The sequence below is a fragment of the Quercus lobata genome, unplaced genomic scaffold (genome assembly GCF_001633185.2).
Source record: "Quercus lobata isolate SW786 unplaced genomic scaffold, ValleyOak3.0 Primary Assembly Scq3eQI_196, whole genome shotgun sequence".
In the NCBI taxonomy this organism is placed as follows: Eukaryota; Viridiplantae; Streptophyta; class Magnoliopsida; order Fagales; family Fagaceae; genus Quercus; species Quercus lobata.
Genome location: NW_022155020.1, coordinates 1 through 25143, shown reverse-complemented (window position 1 = coordinate 25143; position 25143 = coordinate 1). Strand labels below are relative to the sequence as shown.

Here is a 25143-nt window from a genome sequence, read left to right as displayed (position 1 = left end):
GAGACCCAAATAATAGTAAGATATTTGTGGCTAATGTCTATATATAACCTTAAGCAGTGCTATTAATTTTACAGCTTAAAATCATTTGTTTCAATCTCACACTTACTACATTTTGTAAGCGAAAAAAAAAGAAAAAAAAGAAAGTCTGAGACTCTCTCTCTCTCTCTCTCTCTCTTTATCTGAGGGATTCCGTGGGCCATCATCGTTAACATGATCATCAAATCCTGACCGTCAAAATACTTCTGATTTGGCAAATCAGCCACAAATCCCAAAGGTTCACACTTTACACTCTCTCTTCTCCGCATTTTTTTTTTATTATTATTTGTTTCTCTCTTTGCTTATTAATTAAAAAAAATAAAAAATAAAAAATCGAAAAATTTAAAAATCCTCACGGGAAATTCACCAATAAATTTTCTCTTTCTTTTTCTCTCACTTTCTCGCTCTATAACTTGTTTGTTTTAAATTTCTTCAATCTATGGTGGGAACTAAGAACCCTAACTCTTCGATTCTCACCCTTCAGTGGTGGGACAACAACAACAAAATCACAACAATCGCAAAACCCTAACCCTAGTTCTAATTCTACTACCAGGATTTTTATCCATTTTTTTTTTTTTTGCTATGGACTCCGAAAAGCTCTCCTCCGTTAACCCTAGGGCCACCACCGCGACCGCTACTACCGAAAAGCCTCCTCCGCCGCCGATTCTCGAGCGGTTCAGGGCGCTGCTGAAGCAGCGAGACGAAGAGCTCAGGGCTTCGGCCGGAGGAGGAGTCGACGTCGACGATGAAATCGACGAGAGCTTCGTCGTTCCGCCGCCGAGTTCCGAGGAAATTGTGGAGCTCTACGAGATGTTTTTGGGGGAGCTTACTTTCAATTCGAAGCCAGTTATTACGGATCTCACGATAATCGCCGGCGAGCAGAAGGAGCACGGGAAAGGCATCGCGGATGCGATTTGCGCTCGGATTATCGAGGTTCGTTTCGGTGTTTGTGGAATTTTGGGAGAGGAGTGAGAGAGATTAACCAATAATTAGGGCGGGTTTCGCTGAATTTTGTATCGGTTATGGGGTTTTAGGGTTTTATTTTGGTTTGTATTTCATTTGTACTCGGCTTAGTGTTGTGTAATTTTGAAGTTTTTTTAGTTCTTCAAAGTGTAAAGATTAGAATTTGGTACTTTTCTTAGTCTCCTTTGTTTTTATTCTTTGTGTGCTGTTTGGTTTAGGCAAAGGTAAAAGATTCAAAATTTCAATGAAGTTTAAGATGGGCGTCTAATCCATCTGAATTGATATTCCTAGTCTAACTGTAATGGTTACGGATTGTTAGGAAATGGTGCTAATATTGTGTTAGAATTTAAGGATGCAACCTATGAGAACCTATGGGAATTTGGTTACAAGTTGAATAATTTTCGAGAATAGGGCCAAGGGCCAAGGGCCAAGTGCCTTGTATCTTAATAGCACTTCCTGTTGTTTCCAACGGAGACGTCTAGGGTTCAATCCCTTCTCCCCTAAGTATCAAATTATCAAAAAGTTATCGGGAACAACGGGGAGGTTTGTGGATGATACCCTTGAGTTTAATATTTCACATGATATGTAATCATGTAGTTCAGTAAATTATAGACTGCTGCGGTTTATTTTGAAAACAAAACCTAAAGCCTTCCAAGTTTTCCTCTATATGGGTTTTTTTCCCCGTGTTTTCCTTTGTAGTGTTTGATTTTGTGGAAATTCATTAGAATTTGTATGTCTTGAGAGCCCCTTATATTTTACCCCTAAAGTGCATTCTTCAAATTTCTACCTTTATTGGTAATTTTTATTTTGGTGGAGCTACTTTTTTGGGAAATAGGGGAACTATTGTTTGTTGTTTGTTATTCTTATGTCATCCCTTATATGTCTTCTGCAGGTCCCAGTCGAGCAAAAACTTCCTTCACTATATCTTTTAGACAGTATTGTCAAGAATATTGGCCGTGATTACGTAAGGCATTTCTCTCCCCGTCTGCCTGAGGTGAGTTTTGCATAATCATTTGCATATATTTTAAGTCCCTAGTTTTCTTATCACATGATTTTGACAATATTCTTATTTAATTTTTTCCAAGGTTTTCTGTGAGGCATACAGGCAAGTTCAGCCAAATCAGTATAATTCTATGCGACATCTCTTTGGCACCTGGTCAGCAGTATTTCCACCTTCTGTCCTTAATAAGATTGAGGCACAACTGCAATTTTCTCCTTCAGTAAATAATCAATCATCTGTCTTGGCTACCATGAGGGCTTCTGAATCTCCACGACCAACACATGGCATTCATGTTAACCCAAAGTACCTGCGTCAGTTGGAACATTCAACCCTGGATACTGTAAGCTCTCTCTTTCTCTCTCTCAAAAGACATGGGTTGGACTGCTGCCTTTATGTAGTGCAGTAGTTGAAATTATGGTTACTTGTCAAGATGTTTTATTCTAAATTCTTGCAGTGGGATATCTGTAGTAACTGCAGTGTTGCATCTTCTAGTCAAGATGTTGCTGGACTAGTAGTAGCAATCTATATATTTCACCAGAATTTGGAATATACTGACATCTATGTCTTCATTCATTATAAAGTTCTGCAACTCAGATATTTGGATATTTTGTAGGAGGTGTGGCTGACCATTATGATTAGATGTGGAAATATTTTCTTCTTAGATCGTATTCTATAATTGCTGATATGATATTTGAGGGCTTAGCAATAGCCTATGTGAAGGCTTTATTGTACTCAATTACATTCAAAGAGGGTGAATTTATTAAAATTCCAGCAGCTTATTTTAAGCTTTGAGTGTGTGAATGCCATCTTCTTCTTTCATGTGATTGCTTTGGAAACGTAGGTCTGATGTCTTAGGGTTTATTTTTCTTTCTTTTTGGATCTATTAACTGTCTTAACACCAAACTCATTCAATATCCAATCTTTTATTACCCAACACTACCTAAATCCTTTCACATCAAAATCTATTCAAGAACCTAATTTAGTGATGACTTCTTAAAGATCCTACATCATAACAAGTTTTGTAAGAGAGATTTTCTTGTGTTTTCTATACTATGGTGTGGAAAAGAAATAAAATTACTTGATTAGATGGCCAAATGAGTGATGCCTAAGACTTGTGGAGTAAACATGTTTGATTTAGTCAAGGCCTACTGGTACCTTCCCAAATTCGTTGCTGAGGTTTCTTTAGGCACCAAATGCCAATTAATATTTCGATGTAAACAACACTAGAATTCATACAGCGTTTATAACTCCTAGGCCCTAGCCATCATTTGGGGTCCACCCCTGGGATTCCTTGTAATTACTTGATGTGAGTGGGATGGGGGGAGTACAAACGCCCAAGAGAATAGTCAAGTGCTCGAAGAGCTCTGTATACTCTCAATAAAGGAAGAAAAAACTAGAATTCATACAGAACTGGTAGGAACTCATGAGTTACCGTACCTAAATCACTTGGGACCATTTCATTATCTGGCTTGTGCCTACTTATAAAAAAATTACCTGGCTTGTGCCAAATGTGCATTGTTTGTGTTTAATTACTGATGGTGTTGAATCAGATGTACCTAAAAAAAAGATATTTTGGCTGGCTGTGGTGCAGTTGTTTAATTTGGGCATTTCACAGGGGCCTGTTTGGTTGTCCTTGAAATTGAATAGCTCTCCATCCCTATTCTGTATGTCATCTATTTTGTTAAAAAGTTTGAAAAACTGTGGAACTTTATGGAATTCAAGACACAATCTATGTCTTTACTTTTGCTGAGAACTGTTAACTTTTCTTCATTGTCCCTTTCAAGATGTTTGAATTGCACATAAGTCCAGAATAGTTCGCTGATGAGCTTTAGCTCCTACAAGAATTTGAGGGTAGGGTTGGGGTAGAGTAAAGTTGCGGCTTCAAGACCCACTAAATATGTGTTACTTACTCACCAAAAACATTTTATTAAAAACAGACCATGAGTAGAACCATTTAAGTTTCTTATGACATCCAAACAAGTCCTTGTAGATCATGGTGTTCTGTGAAAAATAGTTTCTACTTAGGGTTTGTTTGGATATTGCTTATTTTGCTGAAATTGAAAACTTATTATTGAAAGTACTTTAGATAAAAGTAAAAGTTAGTTAAATTGTACAGTGGGGCCCATGAATAATATCAAAAAGTGCATGAACAGTACTGTGGGACCCACCATTTTTACAGCAAAACGCAAAATTTTTTCATCCCCAACGCAATCCAAACGCACGCTTACAAATGCATGTGATATATTGCGAAACAATGACACATATCATAGGCTAGAGGATATGGAAAAGAAGAGCTATAATGAGCCCAAAATGATGGTTAACTTAGAATTGTTTTGGGGGGAATGGGATTCTGTATTCTGATCTCCTATCAATATTTTCAACTATCTTGGTTCCAGATATTAATTAAATCTAATTTTTTATTTTTGTGCACTTGATCTGCTTGTGTGCATTCTTTTGGTCTACATCTTTTATTTTCCTGTTTTTATTTTTTCATTTATTTCATAAATGTAGGGAGAAATCTGCTGTGCAACTTTTTTTTTTTTTGGTTGTCCTTTATATAAGTTAATTTCAATGTTATTGTTTCATCATCTTATTGTAACTGAATTTAGAAACCTGCCAAGACGAACTGTGTTACTTTCTGTTGTTGCTCAGTTGTGCATGAAATGGACAGCTTTGGAATTTAAAATTTGAAATTTGTTTGTAACCCTTGCAGAATATTCGGCATCCTAGAGGAACTTCAGCTTTAAAAATGTATGGTCAAAAACCTGCCATTCCATATGATGAGTTTGATCCTGGTCATGCAGAGGTTGTATCCTCACAGGTTGGAGCCCCAAGATTGAGCTCAACTGGAGATGCAGGTCATACACCTTTTGCCTTTGGGGCTAATAAGGCGCATCCACCTTCAACTGCCAGACTTGCAAGACCCTCTTCGCCTTCAAGAACTGGGCCTGATAGGTCTTTATCATTAGCAGGTGATGAATTTGCTGCAGAAAATTCTCCTAGAAGGTTTATTGATAGGGCCTCTCCATCTCATCCATTTGAGTATGGACTTGGTAGAGCAATTGGTAGAGATGATGAAACAAGTGGCTGGCAGAGAAAACACTATTCTGATAATAATCAGAAAACTACTGCAGTATACCACCTTGGTAATGGACATGAGCACCAAAGACCGAGAGCTTTAATTGATGCATATGGAAATGACACGGGGAAGAGATCTTATAACAATAAGCCTCTGCAGGTTCAACGCCTGGACACAAATGATATAGACAGTAAGGTCGCTCCAGCATCATGGCAGAATACTGAAGAGGAAGAGTTTAATTGGGAAGATATGAGCCCCAATTTAGGAGACCGTGGTACAAGTAATGATTTCTTGTCATCAGCTGTTCCACCATTTGGGAGCTTTAGAACAAGGCCGGGTTTTGGAGTGCAGAGTGCTGCCCCTTTGGAGCCTGATAATAGGAGCAGTTGGTCTAGTCAGGCTCAGCTTCCTGCAGTTGATGATTCTTCTATAAATGCTGAAGATCCAGTCTCCTTATCAAGTGTATGCTTCCTCCACTTGTTTGCTGTGCCATTCTTGATTTTTAGGCGGCTTACTTAGTTAATCTTGAATTCAAGTGATATTCTTCTGGCAACATAATCCGCAGTTATGCCAAGTGGTGTGATTTTTGTTAGTTAATTTTCACTTCTTACCGTATCTTTTTCCTTTGCTATCATGTGATTAGAGCTTTCCTTGGAGTATTGTGGTTCCTCTATCGCAACCCTGTCTTTTCAGCTGTTTACGAACATATTTTGGGGTCTTGAATTGAGGGTGAATACCCTTATTTTTTCCTTTTTAGTAATTAGAATCCAATCGTGCATGTTATAATTTATAAACACTATTTGCTATAGAGTGGATTGGTGTGATGCAAATATTAACAAGATTAAATACCATAAGATCAAGTCATATTCTTAAGTTCCTTTAACTTAATATGCTGTTCATCATGTTTTATCTTCTTCTTCTTTTTTTTTTTTTTTTTCCTGTTGAACTTTAGCAGTTAATGGTATGTCATTAAGACTTAAAAAAAAAAAGTATTTCATTAAGAAAAAGAGAGGGAGGGGGTGGGTAATACATCTTTCTAATTTCTGGAACTTTTGGGCATTGGCTACAGTAGGTTCATGATTTTATGTTTTTGGTTATCATGCCTTATGTGTCCATTGTGCACTAGTTTGAGTTTTACGAGTCAAGGTTTCCAACCCCAATAATTTTTAAATTTGTGGTTCCGGTCAAACTAGTTTCCTTCTCTCCATCTTCTATAATTCCACTCCTTCAGCATCGTTACTTTAAACTGCAACTGTAAATTTTAAATTATTCTTCCTTAGCTGAAACACCCTGCTTTTGATAATCCTTATGTTATTCTTCATCAAAATATAATACCCAAAATGTCAAAAAGAGCCTTTAATTTCCTTTCACACAAGACAACTGCCATTGAGAACCGTTCATGAAAACCTTCTTGTTGCCAAATTTAGAACTCAAAATGTGCCCTCTTGCTCCTTCACAAACCAGAAACCACTGATTTTCCCAACCTTTAGCCAATAGTAAAGTCATGGTAGAAAATTATAATACCCTATTTAGTGCTTTCTGACATCATTTGATGTTTTTGATCACATTTTTTTTTTTTTTGACTTGTCTCCAAAAATGCCAACTTCCCTGAAACTATTAATATGTTCCAGGAATTGATAATGATTAGAGAAAATGAACTTCCAACCTTACATTTGAATTTCTGCAATTTTGACTGCAGTTTGGTCGTGGATCAACGCGGAAGATATCTGGATTCCGAACTGAGAGAAATCAGATTCGGGATTCTCGCTATCCTCAGGAGGCCTGGAATATGCCTCCCCATCTCGCCAAAGGAAGAGAGAGGAATTTCCATATGCCCTTATCGGCAAGCGGTACATCTCCATCAGATTGTGAAAAAATGTCTCCTCTTATAGATAAGCTTCCAGATGCTGACCCACAAATTTGCGGACCCCCTACAATTACATCAAGAATTGGTCCTAGTCTTGACTCTTTTGGTGTGGAACCTCGGCCTGGTGTTGTACCCTCATATATGGGGGTAAGACCTCCCCTAAATGTGCATAACTCTCACCCACCGCATCTGCTGCCTAATTTTATGCAGCAGAAACATATGAGGAGCCAATTCCAGTCAATAAATACTAGCAATACTGTCAATAATCTAGGCCCAAATAGGTCTTTTTATATCCCTGAGCAGCAGATGGATGGTTTTGGAAACAAGGAGCTGAGTTCTACAAAGCTGCAACAATTGCCTAGTCAGCATGCAGGACTAATTCCTCTAAGCCAGGCACAAGTCACTCCTTTACAGCCACAATTTCTTCCATCTCAGGATGTGCATCAATCTGCAGCAGCTGTGTTGCCACCTCATTTTCTGGCAGCCCCTTTGAATCATGGATATAACTCACGAGGGCATGGTGCCACTGTTAGTACAGGTCCATCAAATCCTGTACCTGGTGTACAGTTGAATATCCTAAACAGGCCTTTACATTTACAGGGGGGCTCATTGCCACCTCTACCTCCTGGTCCCCCTCCCGTGCCATCACAAATGATGTCTCTCACACAAAATGCTGTTCCCGGTGTCTCTAGTCAACAGCCGAGCACTGCATTTCCTGGATTGTTTGATTCTCTCATGGCTCAGGGTTTGATCTCATTGAACAAACAGGCTCAGGTATGCATTAATATTTCACTTTATGCTTTAAATGTTGAATTTTGATTTTTGTTTTCTTTTCCTTGAAATGCAGTTGTTAGATTGTTTCTCAACCAAGTTATTTGATATGTAGGATTCTGTAGGAGTTGAGTTTAATGCGGACCTTCTCAAGGTGCGTCATGAGTCTGCAATAAATGCCCTGTATGCTGATCTCCCCAGACAATGCACAACCTGTGGCCTTAGATTCAAAAGCCAAGAAGAGCACCGTAGTCATATGGATTGGCATGTAACTAAGAATCGTATGTCTAAAAACCGAAAGCAGAAGCCTTCTCGTAAGTGGTTTGTAAGTGTGAGTATGTGGCTCAGTGGTGCAGAAGCATTAGGAGCTGAAGCAGTTCCTGGGTTTTTACCTACCGAGACCGTTGTAGAAAAGAAGGATGATGAAGAAATGGCTGTACCTGCTGATGAAGATCAGAATGCATGTGCATTATGTGGAGAGCCTTTTGAAGAGTTTTACAGTGATGAGGCAGAAGAATGGATGTATAAGGGGGCTATTTACTCAAATGCACCCAATGGCTTGACAGTAGGCATGGATAGGTCTCAGTTAGGCCCAATAGTGCATGCTAAGTGCCGGTCTGAATCTAGTGTGGTTTCCTCTGAAGATTTTAGACAAGAAGAAGGGGTATGCATTTCTTGTTCAACTCTTTCAGAATTTCCACTTATATACATTTATCAAAAATAAAAAAATAAAAAAAGTCTCTTATATACTTTCTTCTGAAAGTCTGTCATTGTTTTATGGTTAAAGCCATAGTATTTTGTCTGAGGACTGTGTTATGCATTCATGTATCTATCAATGAGCAATATATTACTCAAGACCAACGCAATTATGTGAGTATTTTCATTGTATTCTTATGCCTAAAGCTCAACAAATGTTTCATATACATTCTTTTAATTGTTGTGTGCAGGGAATTACTGCAGAGGGTAGTCAAAGAAAACGTATGCGGATTTAACTTAGCTAGATCGACTTCTATGTCATCTGTAACATAATGTGATTTTGTTCGTGTTAATGGTATGCTCTTAACTAATTTTTACAGTAGCATTGGAGGTCACAGTATCTTGGCTTCATGCCAGAATCTTGTACATGTATAGTTGTACTTGTAGCATGCAACATTGCGTTTTGCAGCAGAGGTTACAAATTCTCTTGCAATATTACCTTTCTGGCATTCTTTTTATTTTTGCTGTCAAAACTTCAAGAGGGACATAGAATATTTTCTTTATTGCCATTGACAGGTATTCCTGTGGTTCCTTCACCGTCTTAAGGGCGTTGTTTTGTTCACCTAAAAACAAGGAAAAGAAAAAAGAAAAAAAAAAAAAAGAGGTAGGGGGAGTGGGGGTGGGTGGTGCTAAGCATTGTGTCCATTTTTTTTTGTTTCTAAATATTCTGCAGGTGGAAGCATGAATGGTTGATCTGTATGCCAAAGCTTCTTGTTCTTATTTCTCATTAAACCAATGGATCAATGGAAGTGAAACGACGATCAGAGTGGAAATTCAGTATACTTGAGGGCTGGAGCCTTATAAAATTTTTTTTACCCTGGATTTGGTTTCAGGATCATTGATATATTGTAGAATTTCATTTTCTTGGTAATTTTGGTAGAGCTTGAAGAATTGTGTTTATTATATTACTGTTCTTTCCATTGGAAGGGATTTTTTTTCTTCTAGTTTAAATAAATTTACTCTCTTTTTATTAAATGAATTTGTCTTTAAACCCCGCTCTTATCCCGTGCCTGCCATTCAAAGTTGCAATGTGTATACCTTTAATGATAAAGATGCTCTCCCTCTCTCTCTCTCTCATTCATGTGTGATTGAACTTAGTTGTGACTTCTGAAGCATGTCAAACATATGTGTTTTGTGAAGTGTTGCTGCTAGGCTGCAAAAGATGCAGCAACATTCACTTTCATGACTTTTCTTATAGAGAGTTAATGTGCTTCTCTAACTTACTGCGTGTGGTTGAAGTTAGTTGTGACATCTGAAGCATGTGAAACATCTGTTTTCTGTTAAATTCTGCAAAAGATGCAGCAAACATTCACTTTGCATGACTTTTCTAATGGAGGGGCATTATGCGTTTATGCCTTTTCTCTATCCTAAAGAGAAATGAGAAATTCGTTTTTAGTAGATCAGGGAGCTTTGTAGTGTTACGCAAAGTAGATGTTTCGGCATCTTTCTTATTTGGGTGTTTGTTCTCAATAATATTAATTCTGCAACATTGTGGGCAACATATATATATATATATATATATATATATATATATGGTTTTCTGAATACTTACGATTGACAAAGACAAAAACATCACAACGAGTCTACAAAGGGTAGTTTGGATGATGATGGTTCGAAAAATATATATTATTTGGTGGAGTTAGAAGTGTTGCAGAGATATTTTGACCACTAACCACTCATTACCACCATATGAGAGCTATCTTCTAATTAATATTGATTCATATAGATCATAAATATTATACGAGTTACAGGGTATGGGTTAAAACTTAGAACACTTTTTAAAGTGATACTATAAAATAATTTTCTAAAACCGTGCAGGTATTTTGTGTGTTAAAATTGGTAGAAATTTTATTGATTTATATAATAAAAATTTAACTGCACACCATTGGATATAACATATAAGTACAGCCAATAATGAGGATCTTCAATTCATAAAAAACTCTCACATTCCATCCTACAGTTAAGCTTATGCATAGCTCTATTGCTATCATTCTCACGAACTTAAAATATAGGTCACTAATTTCCTTTCTCTATAAAGTGACCATGCAATATATATGGGTCCAATCGGAATGAGATTATTTTAAGCATTTCTAGCACTTAAATATAGGTTCCTAACTATATAGCGCTTGTTTGGACACCACTTATTTTGCTGAAACTGAAAAATTATTATTGAAAGTACTGTAAATAAATATAAAAGTTAGTTGAAATAATATAGTGGGACCCATGAATAATTCTAAAAAGTGCATTGGAGTCCATAAATAATAACAAAAATAAACTAAATTGTGAAATAATTTTAATTTTTAATCCTAACTCAAATGCACATTAAAATGGTGCCACAGCCACGCCTTATTTGCTTGTCATTGTACATATCTACAAGTTTTGAGAAGCAGGGAACTGTTTCTCCATTGGGTAATATTTGTGATTTAAAATCATTTCCGCATCCTTATCTCCACGCCCACTACAATTTACCACAACCTTTGTACCAGTAGGCAAAGTGGGGCAAAGTTTATTCAGAAACGCCAATGCATGAGAGGCCTCCAACGATGGAATTATACCTTCCAATCTGCATAACAATTGGCAAGCTGCAAACAATAGGGAACCACAAATTAATAGTCTCAAGTTTAGAAAATAGTATTCTCCATAATTTCATTTTCTTGTACATATCAATTATTATATATGAAAAAAAATCTTGTTGCGCACTCAATAATGTACACTCTGTACGTATCATATTAAGAATTGCATATGTGATATCCACAATAAAATGTGAATAGTAATAGTGTGTACGGATAATGTACGTTAGTAAGTGTGTGATAATCATTACTCATTGTATAATTGCATTGTCACATACCATCTAGGGCTTCCTTGTCCGTGACACTGTAGTATTCTGCACGCCCTGTGTCTTTCAGAAAGCTCAACTCTGGGCCAACAGCTGGGTACTCTAGCCTGCATTTATTTGTGGATTAGGCACATCTACATCACACTAAAAAGTAGCCATTACTATCATCTTAATTAATTTATTAATGGACAAAATTTAGCTACAAAATTGATTGTAGCTTAAGGCTAAAAACTCACTCAATAAAATAAATACTACAATATATTTTGAAAATCTAATCGTTGAATTGCATGTTTTTTACGCCCTTAATACACATATTAAATTTTGTGTTAATCGGATATCATTTACTATATGATCTATAAGCTTATATTTTGTACATAATTTTAAATTACAAAAACTTGCAATTTAAAAAATTTATTGATGACATAGCTATTGATCTTTAATTTTCTTGAAATTTTGCAAGCATGGAGGATATAAGAAGAAGATGTAATCTAATTGTGGATTTGTCAAAATTCACATCCAATAAAAAGATATTAAGTAAGTTTGTTGCCTAAGGCTACAACTAATTTTATAGCTAAACTTTGTCCTTTATTAATTTAATAATTGGTCTAAACTAGTATTAGCAACTTGCATTAGACGTGACAATATATATTCATACGTGGATTAAGTGAAAGGAAGGTTTAAACTTTAAACTAATTGGGTCTTAAGTCTTAACCCGAGAGTCAGAAATCACTTGTCTCAAACATTATCTTTTTTTTGGTAAGCTCAAACATTATCTTTGCTTTTTACTGTTAAATATAAATTTGATTATTTTTTGGGGTCAAACGTTATCCTACTTTATTATATATATCACGTTGCATCTTTCTTTCGAAAGTGCTGATTTTGTAATCATTTTTTTTTTTTTTTTATTCTTATAAAAATATGCGGTGGTTCGACCTTGGCCTATGCTCTGTTGTCTTTAGTGTAAATAAAAATGCTACTCCTACTCCTGTTTCAATTTTTGTATATAAGTTTCTCAAAAAAGTTAAAAAAAATTGTATATATGCACTCTATGCTGTGTATACAGGTAAAAAGTGTGCACAAAACTGTAAATTAACCTCTTCTCAAAAAAAAAAAAAAAAAACTGTAAATTAACCATAGGGAGTTTTGTAACTTGTTGACATATTTTGGTATTTTCAATGTAAATATTTAAGATTCAAATCCCTTAACCATTAAATATATATATATATATATATATATATATATATATAAATGTAAATTGACGAAAGAAAAAAATTTCTCATTGTCTCCTCATTTATAATTAAAAAGTCTGTGAATATGTTGTTGAAAGTAATGATTCTTTATCATAAGATCAAGATATCAATTAGTTTTATGGTTTAAACGGGGTTCGAATATTAAATCTCTTATTTCATAAAATTTTTTTTTACTAGTAGAGTTAACTGTAACTCATTGTTATTGCATTAGTTTAATCAACATTTTATATTAGAATTGTACTAAAATTATAATTTTTTATATGCTAAATGAATTAAAAATTTGGTGCTTTGGTTCTTACCCCACGCCAACTGAGTGTGGCCTTATAATTTGGCCTTCCTCATCTTGCAACAAGTAGCTCATGGTTCCATGGTAAACTCCCACATCACCTTTAGCCAAAGTTGCAGAGTGCTTGTCACTTTCCAAGCCAAACCCACCAGCCTCAACTCCAATCAACCTCACATCTTTTTCTTTAATAAATTCATGGAACAACCCCAATGCGTTAGAGCCACTCCCTACACATGCAACCAACACATCAGGCTTGCCACCCCATTTCTCCATTGCTTGTCTCCTTGTTTCTTTTCCAATCACTGATTGAAACTCTCTGACCATGCTTGGACATGGATGAGGCCCCACTACTGTTCCTGTCAAGTAATAGCTGCTCTCTAAGTTTCCCACCCATTCCCTGAAGGCCTCCGAGGTTGCATCCTTAAAATTTCCATCAACTGATTTAACCTATATATTAAGAGCATTTATGTCAGTTTATGCAAAAATTTATGTTTATTTAGCATAAAAATTTATTTTACATACTCATCTTTTAAAATATCACACATCAGATTATTTATTTTATACTATATTTTATTAAATCAAATTTTCTTATTATTTATAATTGTTTCTTTTTCTTTATACACAATAATCAAATATCACTCTCATCTTTAGTTCTTGACATTCACTCTTGTTCTTCATTTTCAAGATACATAAAAAAAGAATAAGAAATTAAATGCATAAATTTACATGATTATTGTAACAAATTTATAAATTTACATAATTATACATTGATTGATGTAGATTATTTTTAGATAAGATTTTGTAAATTTTACACATTTTTTAATTATATGCCAAAACAACAATTTTAATGGTCAATATTTTACCTCTCTACCGTACTATTTTGGAGCTATATTATATTTCTTGCATGCCAGAAGTGAGTATTCATGAAGGGAATATTGGATTGGTCCACTGTCCTTTTTTCCTTTAAGAATCATGCCAACAAGCCCATATAGCAATCATCGCGTGGTTGTGTCGTCGGGTACTCCTTCAAATATGGTCCTACTTATAATAAATTATAGCCACAGCCCACAGATGTTCCTTTGTATTAGGTTTTGTTTTTGGGAAAGCGTATTTATTTATTAAAAATTCGTAAAAATGTAGTTACATAAAAAGAAAATGAGACTTTAAAAATTGATACCTCAAATTATCGAGATTTGATTGATTGAGTGTGTGTTGTACAAATACGTACTAAATCTCATATTGTATGTTTACTATGTAAATTTTGAGTTTATAAGTGATTATAGAAATTCTAATTGTAAATTTATAACTTTTGACGCATCTAATATATATCATAATAGCTTGTATCTTTGTTGTATATGCAATCCACTTTTAAATGTGAACTAGCCTCTATTATATGTTTATCATGTAGACTCTTTCTTATAGCCATTCAAATATTAAAATATGATTTAAAGAATGAAGTTCCACAATTTTGTCACAAGCACAATGTATTTGTCTAGTCTTTAAATGCATTAAATACGATATGAGTCAAATCAAATCTTTATAAAAGTTATCATTTTATATTAGAGAAAATAAAGTCATTTCTTTGAAATGAAAAAGTTTTTGAACGTCTCAAAAGTTGGCACCTGAATTCAATTATTTAACCATTATCTATAATTTAGTCAAAGTTTGAACTCAAAATCACTGTTATGATACCACAATAAAATCATAAACAGAAAAATGTGAATTATTGTAAGAAATAAAGAAATATATATGTATACCTCAGCGCCCAGCAACTTCATCAACACCAAATTAGAAGACTGTTTCTCCATATCTTTGGTGCCCATGAAGATTGTGCACTGCAAAGAAAGTTTGGCACATGCAGCAGCTGTGGCCACACCATGTTGTCCAGCACCAGTGGCTGCCACAACACTTTTTCGGCCTAGACGTTTGGCAATCATGGCCTGGGCTATGGCGTTGTTGATCTTGTGTGCTCCACCATGGTTCAGATCTTCTCTTTTTAGATATATATCTGGGCCTTCTCCATTATTGTTCTTCTTGTAGTGATTTGTGAGCCGCTCGGCAAAGTATAGAGGTGTTTCCCTCCCAACATAGTCTCTTAGTGCCGTTGCTAGCTCAGCCTACAATAAATTCATCCATAAAATAAAAATTTAAAAAAAAAAAAACTCAGCTTTTGCATGAAGAGTCATTTTAGCATTTTTCTTTCCCTCTTTTGATCATGTTATATATGAATAATTAGTCTAATGACACAAAAACTTCCACAGTATCATTTATAATTTTTTAAGTGGTATGTTGTGATTATTGTAATTATGCGAAAATGATGTGTATTTAGAGTGTTTAAGAGCTCAAGAAGTGTTTGTTTTTTTGTTGGGCTAGCTTCTAGCTAAAATTTAACATTGGTTTCAAACTCCCACAACTTTCTTCCAGTTAATGAAAGAAGAATAACGTCATTCATAATGGATTTTTAGTATTCTTAGTTTGTGTAGCGCTTAGTTGTGATTGTTTAATGCAAACCTGAAACTGGGCGTCATGCAAAACCAAATTGAATTCAGCTTCAAGATCGCTCAAGCAAGAAATCAGTGTCTCTGGCACGAAATTCCCTCCAAACCTCCCAAATTTTCCTTTACATCCTTTCCTTTCATGATCAGTTTCTTCAACTAGTTGTGGCTTTGGCAATGTCGGCCTCCTCATAATCAAACTCCTAGTCGAACCGATAATATCCTTAAACAAAGTGTTGTGATCAACAACTACAGCACGAACCACAGAGGCATTGCCTATTCTTCTCTTAACACTAACATGTCCACTGGTTGGACATATTTGGGAAATAAGAAGATCAGTTCGCATATTACAAGCCATATATATTATATGTTTGTGTAAGGGAGGGTGAGAGAGAGAGAGAGAGAGAGAGAGAGAGAGAGAGAGAGTTATATTTGGGTGTTTGTTAATACTGAATACTTGTTGGAACACTTTGAGGTTTTTTTTATAGAGGCATTATTCTCAGACAAGTCAAAGGTAGTTAACAAATACTATACTCAAAGCGGCCATGAAAACGAGGAACACGAGGAGGTTTTATGAAAAAACGAGGTTCACAAGTGTTTAATTCACAGGGACACAGTGGCCCCAGTGGCGGAACTAAAGCCAAGGTTGGGAGAAAATACACTCTGTTACGGATGTATGTTTCTCTCATTTCAGTGCTCTTACATCTGGTGAGACCCATCAGCTTGTAAGAGGGAGGAAGCATACACTCGTAATAGGATATACTTTCTCTAAGGTTGGGGGGCTCTCAAATTTTTTTTTAAATCCTTTATATTACTTATAATTGTTAAACTTTTCTAAAGATATAGCCTATAAAAATAGGGGTTGGCCTAAGCAAAAATTTCTAGTTCCTCTCCTGATGGCCACAATCCTCATTTGCTTATCAGTTATCATCACATGAACCCAATAATCAAAAGGGAAGTAGTGCAATGGTTATACCGCAAGTGTTGTCCTTAGTGTGTGCAGGTACAGAATTAAAAAAAAAAAAAAAAATTCTACTTTTCATGAGTGGAAAATGGATATTTGTCCCTAATTTACAAACTGTGTATTAAAATATTCATGTTATGAAACTATTTACCAAATGCCCTTGTTTTTTCAACTCGATCATAAAAAAATTGAATTTTGTGTAAAACTCGATTTTGAGGATATCGAGTTTTATGTATATTTTTAAGAGGAACTCGACATTAGTAATGTTGAGTTCCATTTAAATTTTCAAAAACATTTAAGTGGCAAAATATGCATAAAACTCGACATTGTTAATGTCGAGTTACACATGTAAAACGATTTTGTTAAAATCGAGTTTAAAAAATAGGGGTATTTTGCTAAATAGTTTCAAAATATAAACATTTTACTGCATAGTTTGTAAATTAGGGGCAAATACCCATTTTCCCCTTTTCCACATAGGGCAATTGACTTGAGAAGGATGTTGATATAATATATCTATACAAGTTACCCATTTTATATTTTTGGGCATAAATAAATAAAAAATTCTTGAACATTACGTGTGATCCATATTTTATAAATATATATATATATATATATATATATTATATATTGACAAAATTTGACTCCAAATCCCCTTGAAATCATGGACAAGTCAGAACTTAAAGTTAGGAGGGGCGGTTTTGCTATTGGTTGCGTGTGGCTGCTCCAGCCTTTAGCTCTGTTGCTTAACCACTAAGGATTTTTTTATAATTAATTAATTAATTATTTTTGTATTTTATGTGTGGCTTTGATATTAGTTTTTTTAAAATTTAATTTTTTTAAAAACTATTATTGATAATTTTTGTTGTTGTGCTTATTTTATTGGGCTTGTATATTTTGTTTTAGATTTTAGGTTTATACATTTTTTTATGCCCTTTAAATTGAGGAAAATGCGAGAGTAAACTAATAAAAATTTACTACCTCAACAGTTTGTAAAAATGTTATAGAAACGTTTGTGGCTATAATATTATTCTTAAAAGAATCAATGATATTGTTAGGGAGGCAAAGTGTAATTTTATATAACAAAATTACTAAAATTTATAACTATATATATACTAATATTTTTTTACAAAAAAATTAGGGGGACAATGGTCAAAGTCTCCCTATGTTCATGTTTGAAATTATATTTTCTAATTTTGTTACGTGAAAAATTATAAAAATATTCATGTGTATTATTTAAACAAGTTACAAATTATAAAACTATATATGAATGATTTTTTTCAACAACCGCATAGTATGCTAGAATAAGATAGTTTGAAACGTGCTCGGAGTCAACTTTTTTGATATTATGTAATCTCAAACAAAATTGTATATTATACCCCATTTTTATGTAAAGTGGTCCATGTCTACCTAAAAAATAAAGAAAAGGAAAACCTTATATTGTATGTACTCCCCTCCCATTTTATTTATTTATTTATTTTAAATTCTAAATTAAGAAAACGTTTTCATAATTCACCAGAGACACAATTTTTTTTTTTTAATGTTTAAATAAAAAAGAGAATTAAAGGAAATCTAAAACTCTAGAGTACTTATGTTCGTTTATATTTTCCTGTACGCCGTGGTATTTGGGGTGACTTATATAAAGCTACATATATATGCATACAAAGCTTGGAATGTGAGGTTGTTTGTCAAAAAAAAAAAAAAAAAAAAAAAGAAGAAAAAAGAAAAAAGAAAAGGTTAACATATGCTAAATGTAATACCACATGTACTACTAACACAGTAACACCATCAAACCTCTCTCTCTCTCTCTCTCTAACCAATAACTTTCTAATGTGTCAAATTTAAGGTAAATAAACTTAGTCCATTTTATTTTATTTTACATATTATGATGAGGAAAATTTTTATTTAAAGTAAATCCATCATAGCTTGTGAAGATTGAAGTTATTAGGTTATTGTTAACCGAAGCGACAATTGTGTTTTTGATAAATCATATTCTATTGTTATATCTTTTAATATTTATTAATATAGCTATTTTTTTAAAAATATTTTTAATTATAAATGTCTACTTCAACATTGAATTTTAAATGAGAGAGAGAGAGAGTTCAAAAAGAATCTCTTGAAAAATATGTTGCTAGTAATAAGAAAAACAAAACTTATATAGTAATTTTATTTCACAAAAAATCAAGAGGAAGGAATTATAAACAAAAAATTATAAAGTAAAATTAAATAAATATTATTTAATTACTTTTTAATTTTTTTTAAAAAATACCTCATATGTTCTAGCATTTCATGCGGCCATAATTTTGCAAACTATTGATTCAGTCCTTTGTTTTTCAATCAAGTGTTTGTTTAGGTATTCTATAGTTTCTAATAGCTTATTTGCTAAATATGATACAAAAAAGATATACGAAGTAGGATTATAAATGAATTAAGCCGTTCATAAACAATTTGGACTTAACTTGATAAAAAGTTTACTCATATTTGTTTGTTTATAAACAACCCAACCTTTAATTTTAGTTTTAGTTTTGTTAATAAAAGAGCCAAACTCAAGCAATTTTTTTTTTGTGTGAACAAACTAGGAAACAATATAGCTTGATAAAAAACAAGTTGAGCCTAAGCTCATTTATGGATTTAGTAATAATTTTGATATTGACTTGAAAAGTTAAGTCATATCTTACTAAGTTTTCAATTAATTAGGAGTTAGGTCAACTTGTCCAAATCAAATGAGCTTAATAATATGTTTAATATGTGCTTGATAATGTACTTGTATTGTATCACAAGCTCAAGAGCTTGATATTGAAATCAAACTTGGTTTGAATAATAAATCAAGCTGAGTCAAGCTAAACTTAAGCTTCTGAACTTTTTGATGAGGTGAGCTTGGTTCAACCTTGAACTGCGAGCTTGAATATTTTATTTTTGTTGTTGAGATGAACTTAAACATTCAATAATCATAAAATCTTGACTCATTAACAGCTCTAATATAAGCTAGAATGTTAATGTGTAAAATCCAAATACTCCAAACTTTAGGAAATAAAATTCAAATTCGAAAATTTTAAAGTTTAAAATTCAAAAATACTCCAAACTTTAAGAGTTGCAAAAATCCAAACTTTTTGTGACGTCAACTTTTTTATTAACACGATTCAATCATTCAAACGTTGTGAAACATTTTAGTATTTCTAAACATGTTATTCTGGATATTGACCCCTGGTCACATGGGGTGGATGCCGTAAGGCCTTGGGTTAATAAGGGCCACTCGTCAGAGTATTGATTGAGCTCTAACATGTGTACCTTGTGGTTAGATACAAGGAACAACAACGTTTAAATGGCACCATCCCGGAGTCCCGGCCAATGGTAGGGACAACAAATTTTTTTGAGATATATAATAACTAAACAAATTGAAACTTTAGTACAATATATAATAACTAAAGAACAAGAGGAAGAGAAAAGACGTATCAAAATGTGTGGAGCTTTGTGCTAAATTTTAGCATCACAAGCATCACGTGGGTTAGGAACTCCCAGATATTTTGAAAAAAAAAAAAAAAAAAAGAGTCAACAACCAAAAGAAGTTAAATGGGGAATTGACGGTTCAAGCGGATAAAGTAAAATCCACATGTTTTGAATGTGTTTTTATTATGCACAAATAAAAGTGACACCCATGTCTTTTTCAGCCTTCTTTTATCATACAATAATTGTTAGTTTCTTGGTTAATACTTGACTAGACAACATACTAGAGGGTTTGTTTAACAAAGACTTTTAACCTTTTTCTATTTTTTTATTAAATTTTTTTAAAAATAAAACTAAAATTTAGAGTTGTTTGAATTTTACTTTTTAAAGTTTGGAAGCGTTTGGATGTTGCACTCTAAAGTTTCAAAATTTGTGGATATAAAATCCAAACACTTCTAAACTTTAAAGGATTTCCAACAGTTAAGTTATCTCTATTTTTTCTCCAAAAAAGTCACTGTTCACACAAAAAACCCGTCCAACAACCTCTCCATCTCCAAATTTTTCTTTAGACTTGCTACAGTAGCTCTCCAGGCCTGGAGAGCTACTGTAGCTTATGAAAAGAATATTTCCCCATAAAATAATATCGGTTGAATTAAAAAAAAGACTTTTTTCTCTTTCCTCCCTTTCTCTCTCCTCTTACGGCTACAAACACAACAGCTACAAACACAACCATCTTTCTCTCAAACATCTCTAAACTCAAGCATAATCAAAATACAAACACAAAAACATAATTTTAAAATTAATCAAACCACAACAATAAAAGCAAAAAAATTTTTGCTCTGATAAAACTGATATAATTTAAACAACAAATCTAAAATCAAAACAACAACAACAGCAGATCAAGAACAGAAAAAAAAAAAAAAAAATTAGAACAACAATAAATGATCAAGAAAAAAAAAATAGAAGCTGATCTGACAAATCTAAAATCAGAAACAACAACTAATCAAGAACAAGGAAAAAAAATAGAAGCCGATATGACCCCTGGTTGCATGCACTCCGCAATGAGGAGGAGGAGCAGCGGTGGCGGTGTGGTGGAGCAAAGGCGATTTCTCCTTTCTCTCCATGCGTGTCTATGTATGTTTGAAGCTAATGACACCAAAAGGCAAGCAAGATTATGTGAAATGTATCACAGAGAGAGCTAGAGAATTTATGGAATCAAGTAGAAAAAGAAAAAAAAAATAGAGTAGAAAATGAGAGAGCTAGAGAAAGAAAGAGAGAGGGAGGTTCTAGAATCAAGTGGAAAGTAAATTACTACTACAATATTTTCACAATAAATTTTAAGTAATTAGCTAATATTGGTGAGTAAAAATATAATTTCAGTGGTGGGTTCAAATTAGAACTAGTAACAACTTTCCATATAAGATTTTGTTATGATTCTTGTGAAAGTATTGCAAAAAATATTGTGGATGTAACACTTTTTGTTGAAAAATATAATTGTTGAGAATGAATAGAGGAAGAAAAAATAAAGATTAAAAAAGAATAAAGAATGAATGAAGAAATAATATTTAAATGAGATGGAGAAAAGATAGAAAGTCTGTTGGAAGACATATTTGAAAAAGTGAGTAGGCAAAAGGTAAATGTTACTTTTGATTGCCCAAACAGTACAAAAATTTGCCTAGTTTGCTGGAGATGCTCTTAGGAGGTAAATTCTAAATTCTGAAACGTCAGGATATAAAATCCAAACACCTCAAATTTCAAGGGGTAAAATCCAAATTTTGAAAGGTAAATGTTACTTTTGATTGCCCAAACAGTACAAAAATTTGCCTAGTTTGCTGGAGATGCTCTTAGGAGGTAAAATCTAAATTCTGAAACGTCAAGATATAAAATCCAAACACCTCAAATTTCAAGGGGTAAAATCCAAATTTTGAAATTTCAAAGTGTGAAATTCAAACACTCCCAAACTTTAAGGGTATAATATGCAATTTGCCTTTTTTTTTAAGAAGTACAAAGTCATGTACTTAAATTTAGAATAGCTATTTAACATATGAATATTTATTTACTAGGTATGACAATTTCTTAGAATCTATTTGCTAAAGGTAATACTCACTAAAAAATTATACTAAGAATGATAATGAATGTCATTATCTTCCAACAATAAACAACTAAATTTTGATAAGGCATTCTCACAATATATAAAATTTTGCAATGAATGATAATATATGCTACAATTTAAACTCTTCATCAAATGAAATACCTGCAACCATTTACAATGAAGATTTTGTTATCCATGCTTCCTTCTTTATTATCTTATTTTATGAGCATAACTTCGATGTTTAGCTTACTTAATTTTTAATATGAAAAACCCTTTTAAGCAAGAAAATAAATAAAAAAAGAAAATGATAATAAAAGACATATGTCATCAAAGTTTCCGTTAAGATAAAATTATAAGTATAGAAGATTTAAACTTAATAAATTAGTGTTTTTTATGTGACAAATAGAACATATATTTTAATTCTCACTTTCCAAGCATGACTACCACGTAAAATTCAAAATACACGAAGAAAATTTTTAGGACATTAAAATTTAGTGGAGTTTATTTTAGACATTGCACAAGAGAATATTCTAGAAATCATAACATTTCATTAGGGTTTATCTAAGAGTGTAATAGGTGGGGTATATGCTCCTTTAGTTTAGGGAAGGAATGAAACTACCCCAAACATAGAGGGTGAAAGTGCTTTTTTGCCTTTGTGTGCATATGTGTTTTTATTTTATTTTTACTTTAAACAATGTGTTAAAAAAAAAGCCAACTCAAGAAAATTGTGCATAAAAGAATGAATTTTGGCTCAACAAATTGACTAATCCAAATATATATATATATATATATATATATATATTTATATGTAGTTGCACGATTTTCCTGGCCCAAATTCTATTGATCAGGCCTTGGCCCAAAGCGCAACCCACAATAAATATTTGTAGAGGATGAGTCAAAGAACTTAGCCTCAGTGAGCCTATTCGGTCTGATACATGGACAATATTATTGCAGAAAATAAAAACACAAGAATGGATCTCTCCCGTATGATTCTATTTCTTCAGTTCCTAATACAGTTTCTCCGTCCCCTTCTTTGAGGGACTCCACTACATTATATAGTTCTCCTTCTCTCATCTCAACCTTACACTTGTTGATCATCTAAGCATCTACTTGAGCACCTGTCCCATCAGCCGCCCTCATCACTCCCTTTGTGAGTTGCAGAGGCCAAGGTGGTACTGTTCAGGGGTCTTTTCCTCATTAATGCGGCCAAGAGGGTGGTTGGGGCACAATTAATGTGGTGGTAGCTTTCCGTGAGATATTTTGGATTTTATTCATTTTATATGTTGGGAGGATGAATTGAATTGGCTGGGGAGAGTTCCTCGTTTGGGCTTCGTGATGTCCGAGGAGGAGTTACTCCTCGGACAGGTTTCCTTGCCGTTATTGGGATTGAGTAATGCTTCATATGTGGCTTCTCTTCGAACAGGACGCTCCTCGGTCGGGCCTGAATTTGGAATAGCCCATTATTTTTGGGCCGGGCCCCACAATAGCCCCTCAAAACTCCGGTTTTTATTTCCTTCCGAGGAGAAAAGCGGGGTTTTGATGTTAGTGAGAGGATGGAAATAAGGAGAGCTTGGGGCGCGCGTGCGGACCGTTACTTTTGACGCGCTACAATTTACGAGGCGCGGCCATTAACTTCTGGAGGCGTTATGTTCCCTTCATCTAACGGTGTGGCGTGGATCGAACGGCCATCGTTTTTTTCTCGTATTTTTAGGCAGGAGTGATCTTTTCTCTCTCCTCCCGGCTATATAAGACGTCAGAGGGGTTCAGTTCCTTCTTTTTATCTGCATTTCATAAACCTCAAAGGACTCCAGAGAACTCCATCGAATCCCAGAGATATTCGAACACTTGCGTCTGTTACGCCACCGTAGCCGTTTTTTGTGAAGCGTTTCGTCCAAGAGAGATTTCCAGGCGTTCCATTGAGCGTTTTGTGAAGGTACCGGTACATTTCGTTCATCTCGCCGTTTCAATTCCCTCCTCGGACTCTACTTTTCTTCTCAGTCTTTATTTTCGTTTCCCCAGTTCAATTCAGATGGGTAGATTTGAGAAATTAGTAAAAACTCCAGCCGCTATGGAGGCCTTTAGGGCTAAATATCACATTCACCCGGGGGTTGGGCTGCAGTACTATCCTCTTGAAGGAGTATTGGCAGATAAAGGTGAGGGAGAAGTCGTTATCCCCATGATTGCTTTCATAGAGGGAGGGATGACATTTCCCATGCGTAGGATTACAAGGGAGTACCTGTTCAACCATAGGTTGACGCCGTATCAGTGTGCCCCGAATATGTTCAAGATACTAGGCTGTGTAGATGTCTTAGACGAGCGGATGAATCTAGGCCTTACTTGGCACGATGTGGCTTATCTGTACGAATGTCACCGCCTCGGGAATGATGGGTATTATCTTAAATCCCGGAACGAGGACGTTAGGTTGATCTCTTGTCTCCCAATATCCAATAAGACCATGAAGAATGACTTCCTTATTGCTTCTGGGGAGTGGTTTGACGGTATTCATTGTCCAACTCGGGCAGGAAACCCAGGTGCAGCGTTTTTAGGATCGGTCCTTTTTGGGAAAGGATTTAGTATTGAGGGGTTGTTTTTCTTGCTTTCTTTGTAATTGGAAAATTTCGTGAACTAACCCCATTTTTCTTGGTTGTTTGCAGATAAAGTTCATGTCGCTCCTCGGCTAAACTTTGTGAACGTGCCAGCGTTGAACTACCTTCTTAGGTCGGAGATTTACGTTTCCGAGGACGGACAGTTGCGTGCGGCCCATCTGGTTCTGGGCTATCAACCTCTGAGCAGCTCTTTCCAGGCTATCGGTCACGCTATAAGGGCTGGCAGTCCGAGGTTGCCTAGGATTGACGTGTCCAAGGACGGGTTCCTAGCTGAACACGATCTGCCACCAGTCGTGTTGCCCGGTGTTAGAAATCCCTACTTAGCCGAGCAGCTACCTCTGCCAAACGAGCCTGGTGTTGCCGTTCAGGTTGAAGAGGAAGCTGAATCATCTCGTCTTTCCCTTGAGGAAGAGATAGACGAGTTTTATTTTGAGGAGGAAGTTCAGCAGACCCCCTTGGTGGAACTTTCCGATCCTGAAGGAGAGCGGGACCGACATTCTGCAGTTGGCGTTCCTTCCATCGTTATCTGCTCGGACGATACTTCGGACGAAGAGACGGAGCCCATGGCAGGAAAGGGAAAATCTCTAAAGGAGCTGATGGCCTCCTGAGGGAAAGGTCAGTCATCGAAGGGTCAGTCATCGAAGGGACCACCTCCATCACAAGTCAAAACCCTTCCTCTTGTGGTCCCTCAGGGCACTTCG

At 34.8% G+C, this 25143-nt stretch overlaps 2 protein-coding genes across 2 annotated transcripts; one reads left to right on the top strand and one right to left on the bottom strand.

Moving 5' to 3' along the window:
- Positions 1-378: 378 nt before the first annotated feature.
- Positions 379-9072, top strand: LOC115973674 (polyadenylation and cleavage factor homolog 4-like). Its single transcript, XM_031093933.1, has 7 exons — positions 379-969; positions 1892-1993; positions 2085-2339; positions 4713-5540; positions 6778-7719; positions 7832-8380; positions 8664-9072. The coding sequence occupies exons 1-7, from the start codon at positions 619-621 to the stop codon at positions 8706-8708; spliced, it is 3072 nt and encodes a 1023-aa protein (XP_030949793.1). The 5' UTR covers positions 379-618; the 3' UTR covers positions 8709-9072.
- A 1683-nt stretch (positions 9073-10755) lies between these two features.
- On the bottom strand, positions 10756-15780 carry LOC115973673 (tryptophan synthase beta chain 1-like). The gene is made up of 5 exons (XM_031093931.1): positions 15356-15780; positions 14602-14961; positions 12858-13291; positions 11321-11415; positions 10756-11054 (listed from the first exon to the last, which is right to left on the bottom strand). Exons 1-5 carry the CDS (start codon positions 15695-15697, stop codon positions 10843-10845), a joined length of 1443 nt encoding a protein of 480 aa, XP_030949791.1. The 5' UTR covers positions 15698-15780; the 3' UTR covers positions 10756-10842.
- Between the last annotated feature and the right edge of the window lie 9363 nt (positions 15781-25143).

What these genes read in the sequence shown, in the direction of transcription:
- LOC115973674 (XM_031093933.1), top strand. Translation starts at nt 619, where the DNA reads ATGGACTCCGAAAAGCTCTCCTCCGTTAACCCTAGGGCCACCACCGCG. An exon ending in AACATTCAACCCTGGATACT is followed by an intron (nt 2,340 to 4,712) that starts GTAAGCTCTCTC and finishes TAACCCTTGCAG; the next exon opens with AATATTCGGCATCCTAGAGG. An exon ending in ATCCAGTCTCCTTATCAAGT is followed by an intron (nt 5,541 to 6,777) that starts GTATGCTTCCTC and finishes TTTTGACTGCAG; the next exon opens with TTTGGTCGTGGATCAACGCG.
- LOC115973673 (XM_031093931.1), bottom strand. Translation starts at nt 15,697, where the DNA reads ATGGCTTGTAATATGCGAACTGATCTTCTTATTTCCCAAATATGTCCA. An exon ending in TGCATGACGCCCAGTTTCAG is followed by an intron (nt 14,962 to 15,355) that starts GTTTGCATTAAA and finishes AATTTATTGTAG; the next exon opens with GCTGAGCTAGCAACGGCACT. An exon ending in TGAAGTTGCTGGGCGCTGAG is followed by an intron (nt 13,292 to 14,601) that starts GTATACATATAT and finishes CTTAATATATAG; the next exon opens with GTTAAATCAGTTGATGGAAA.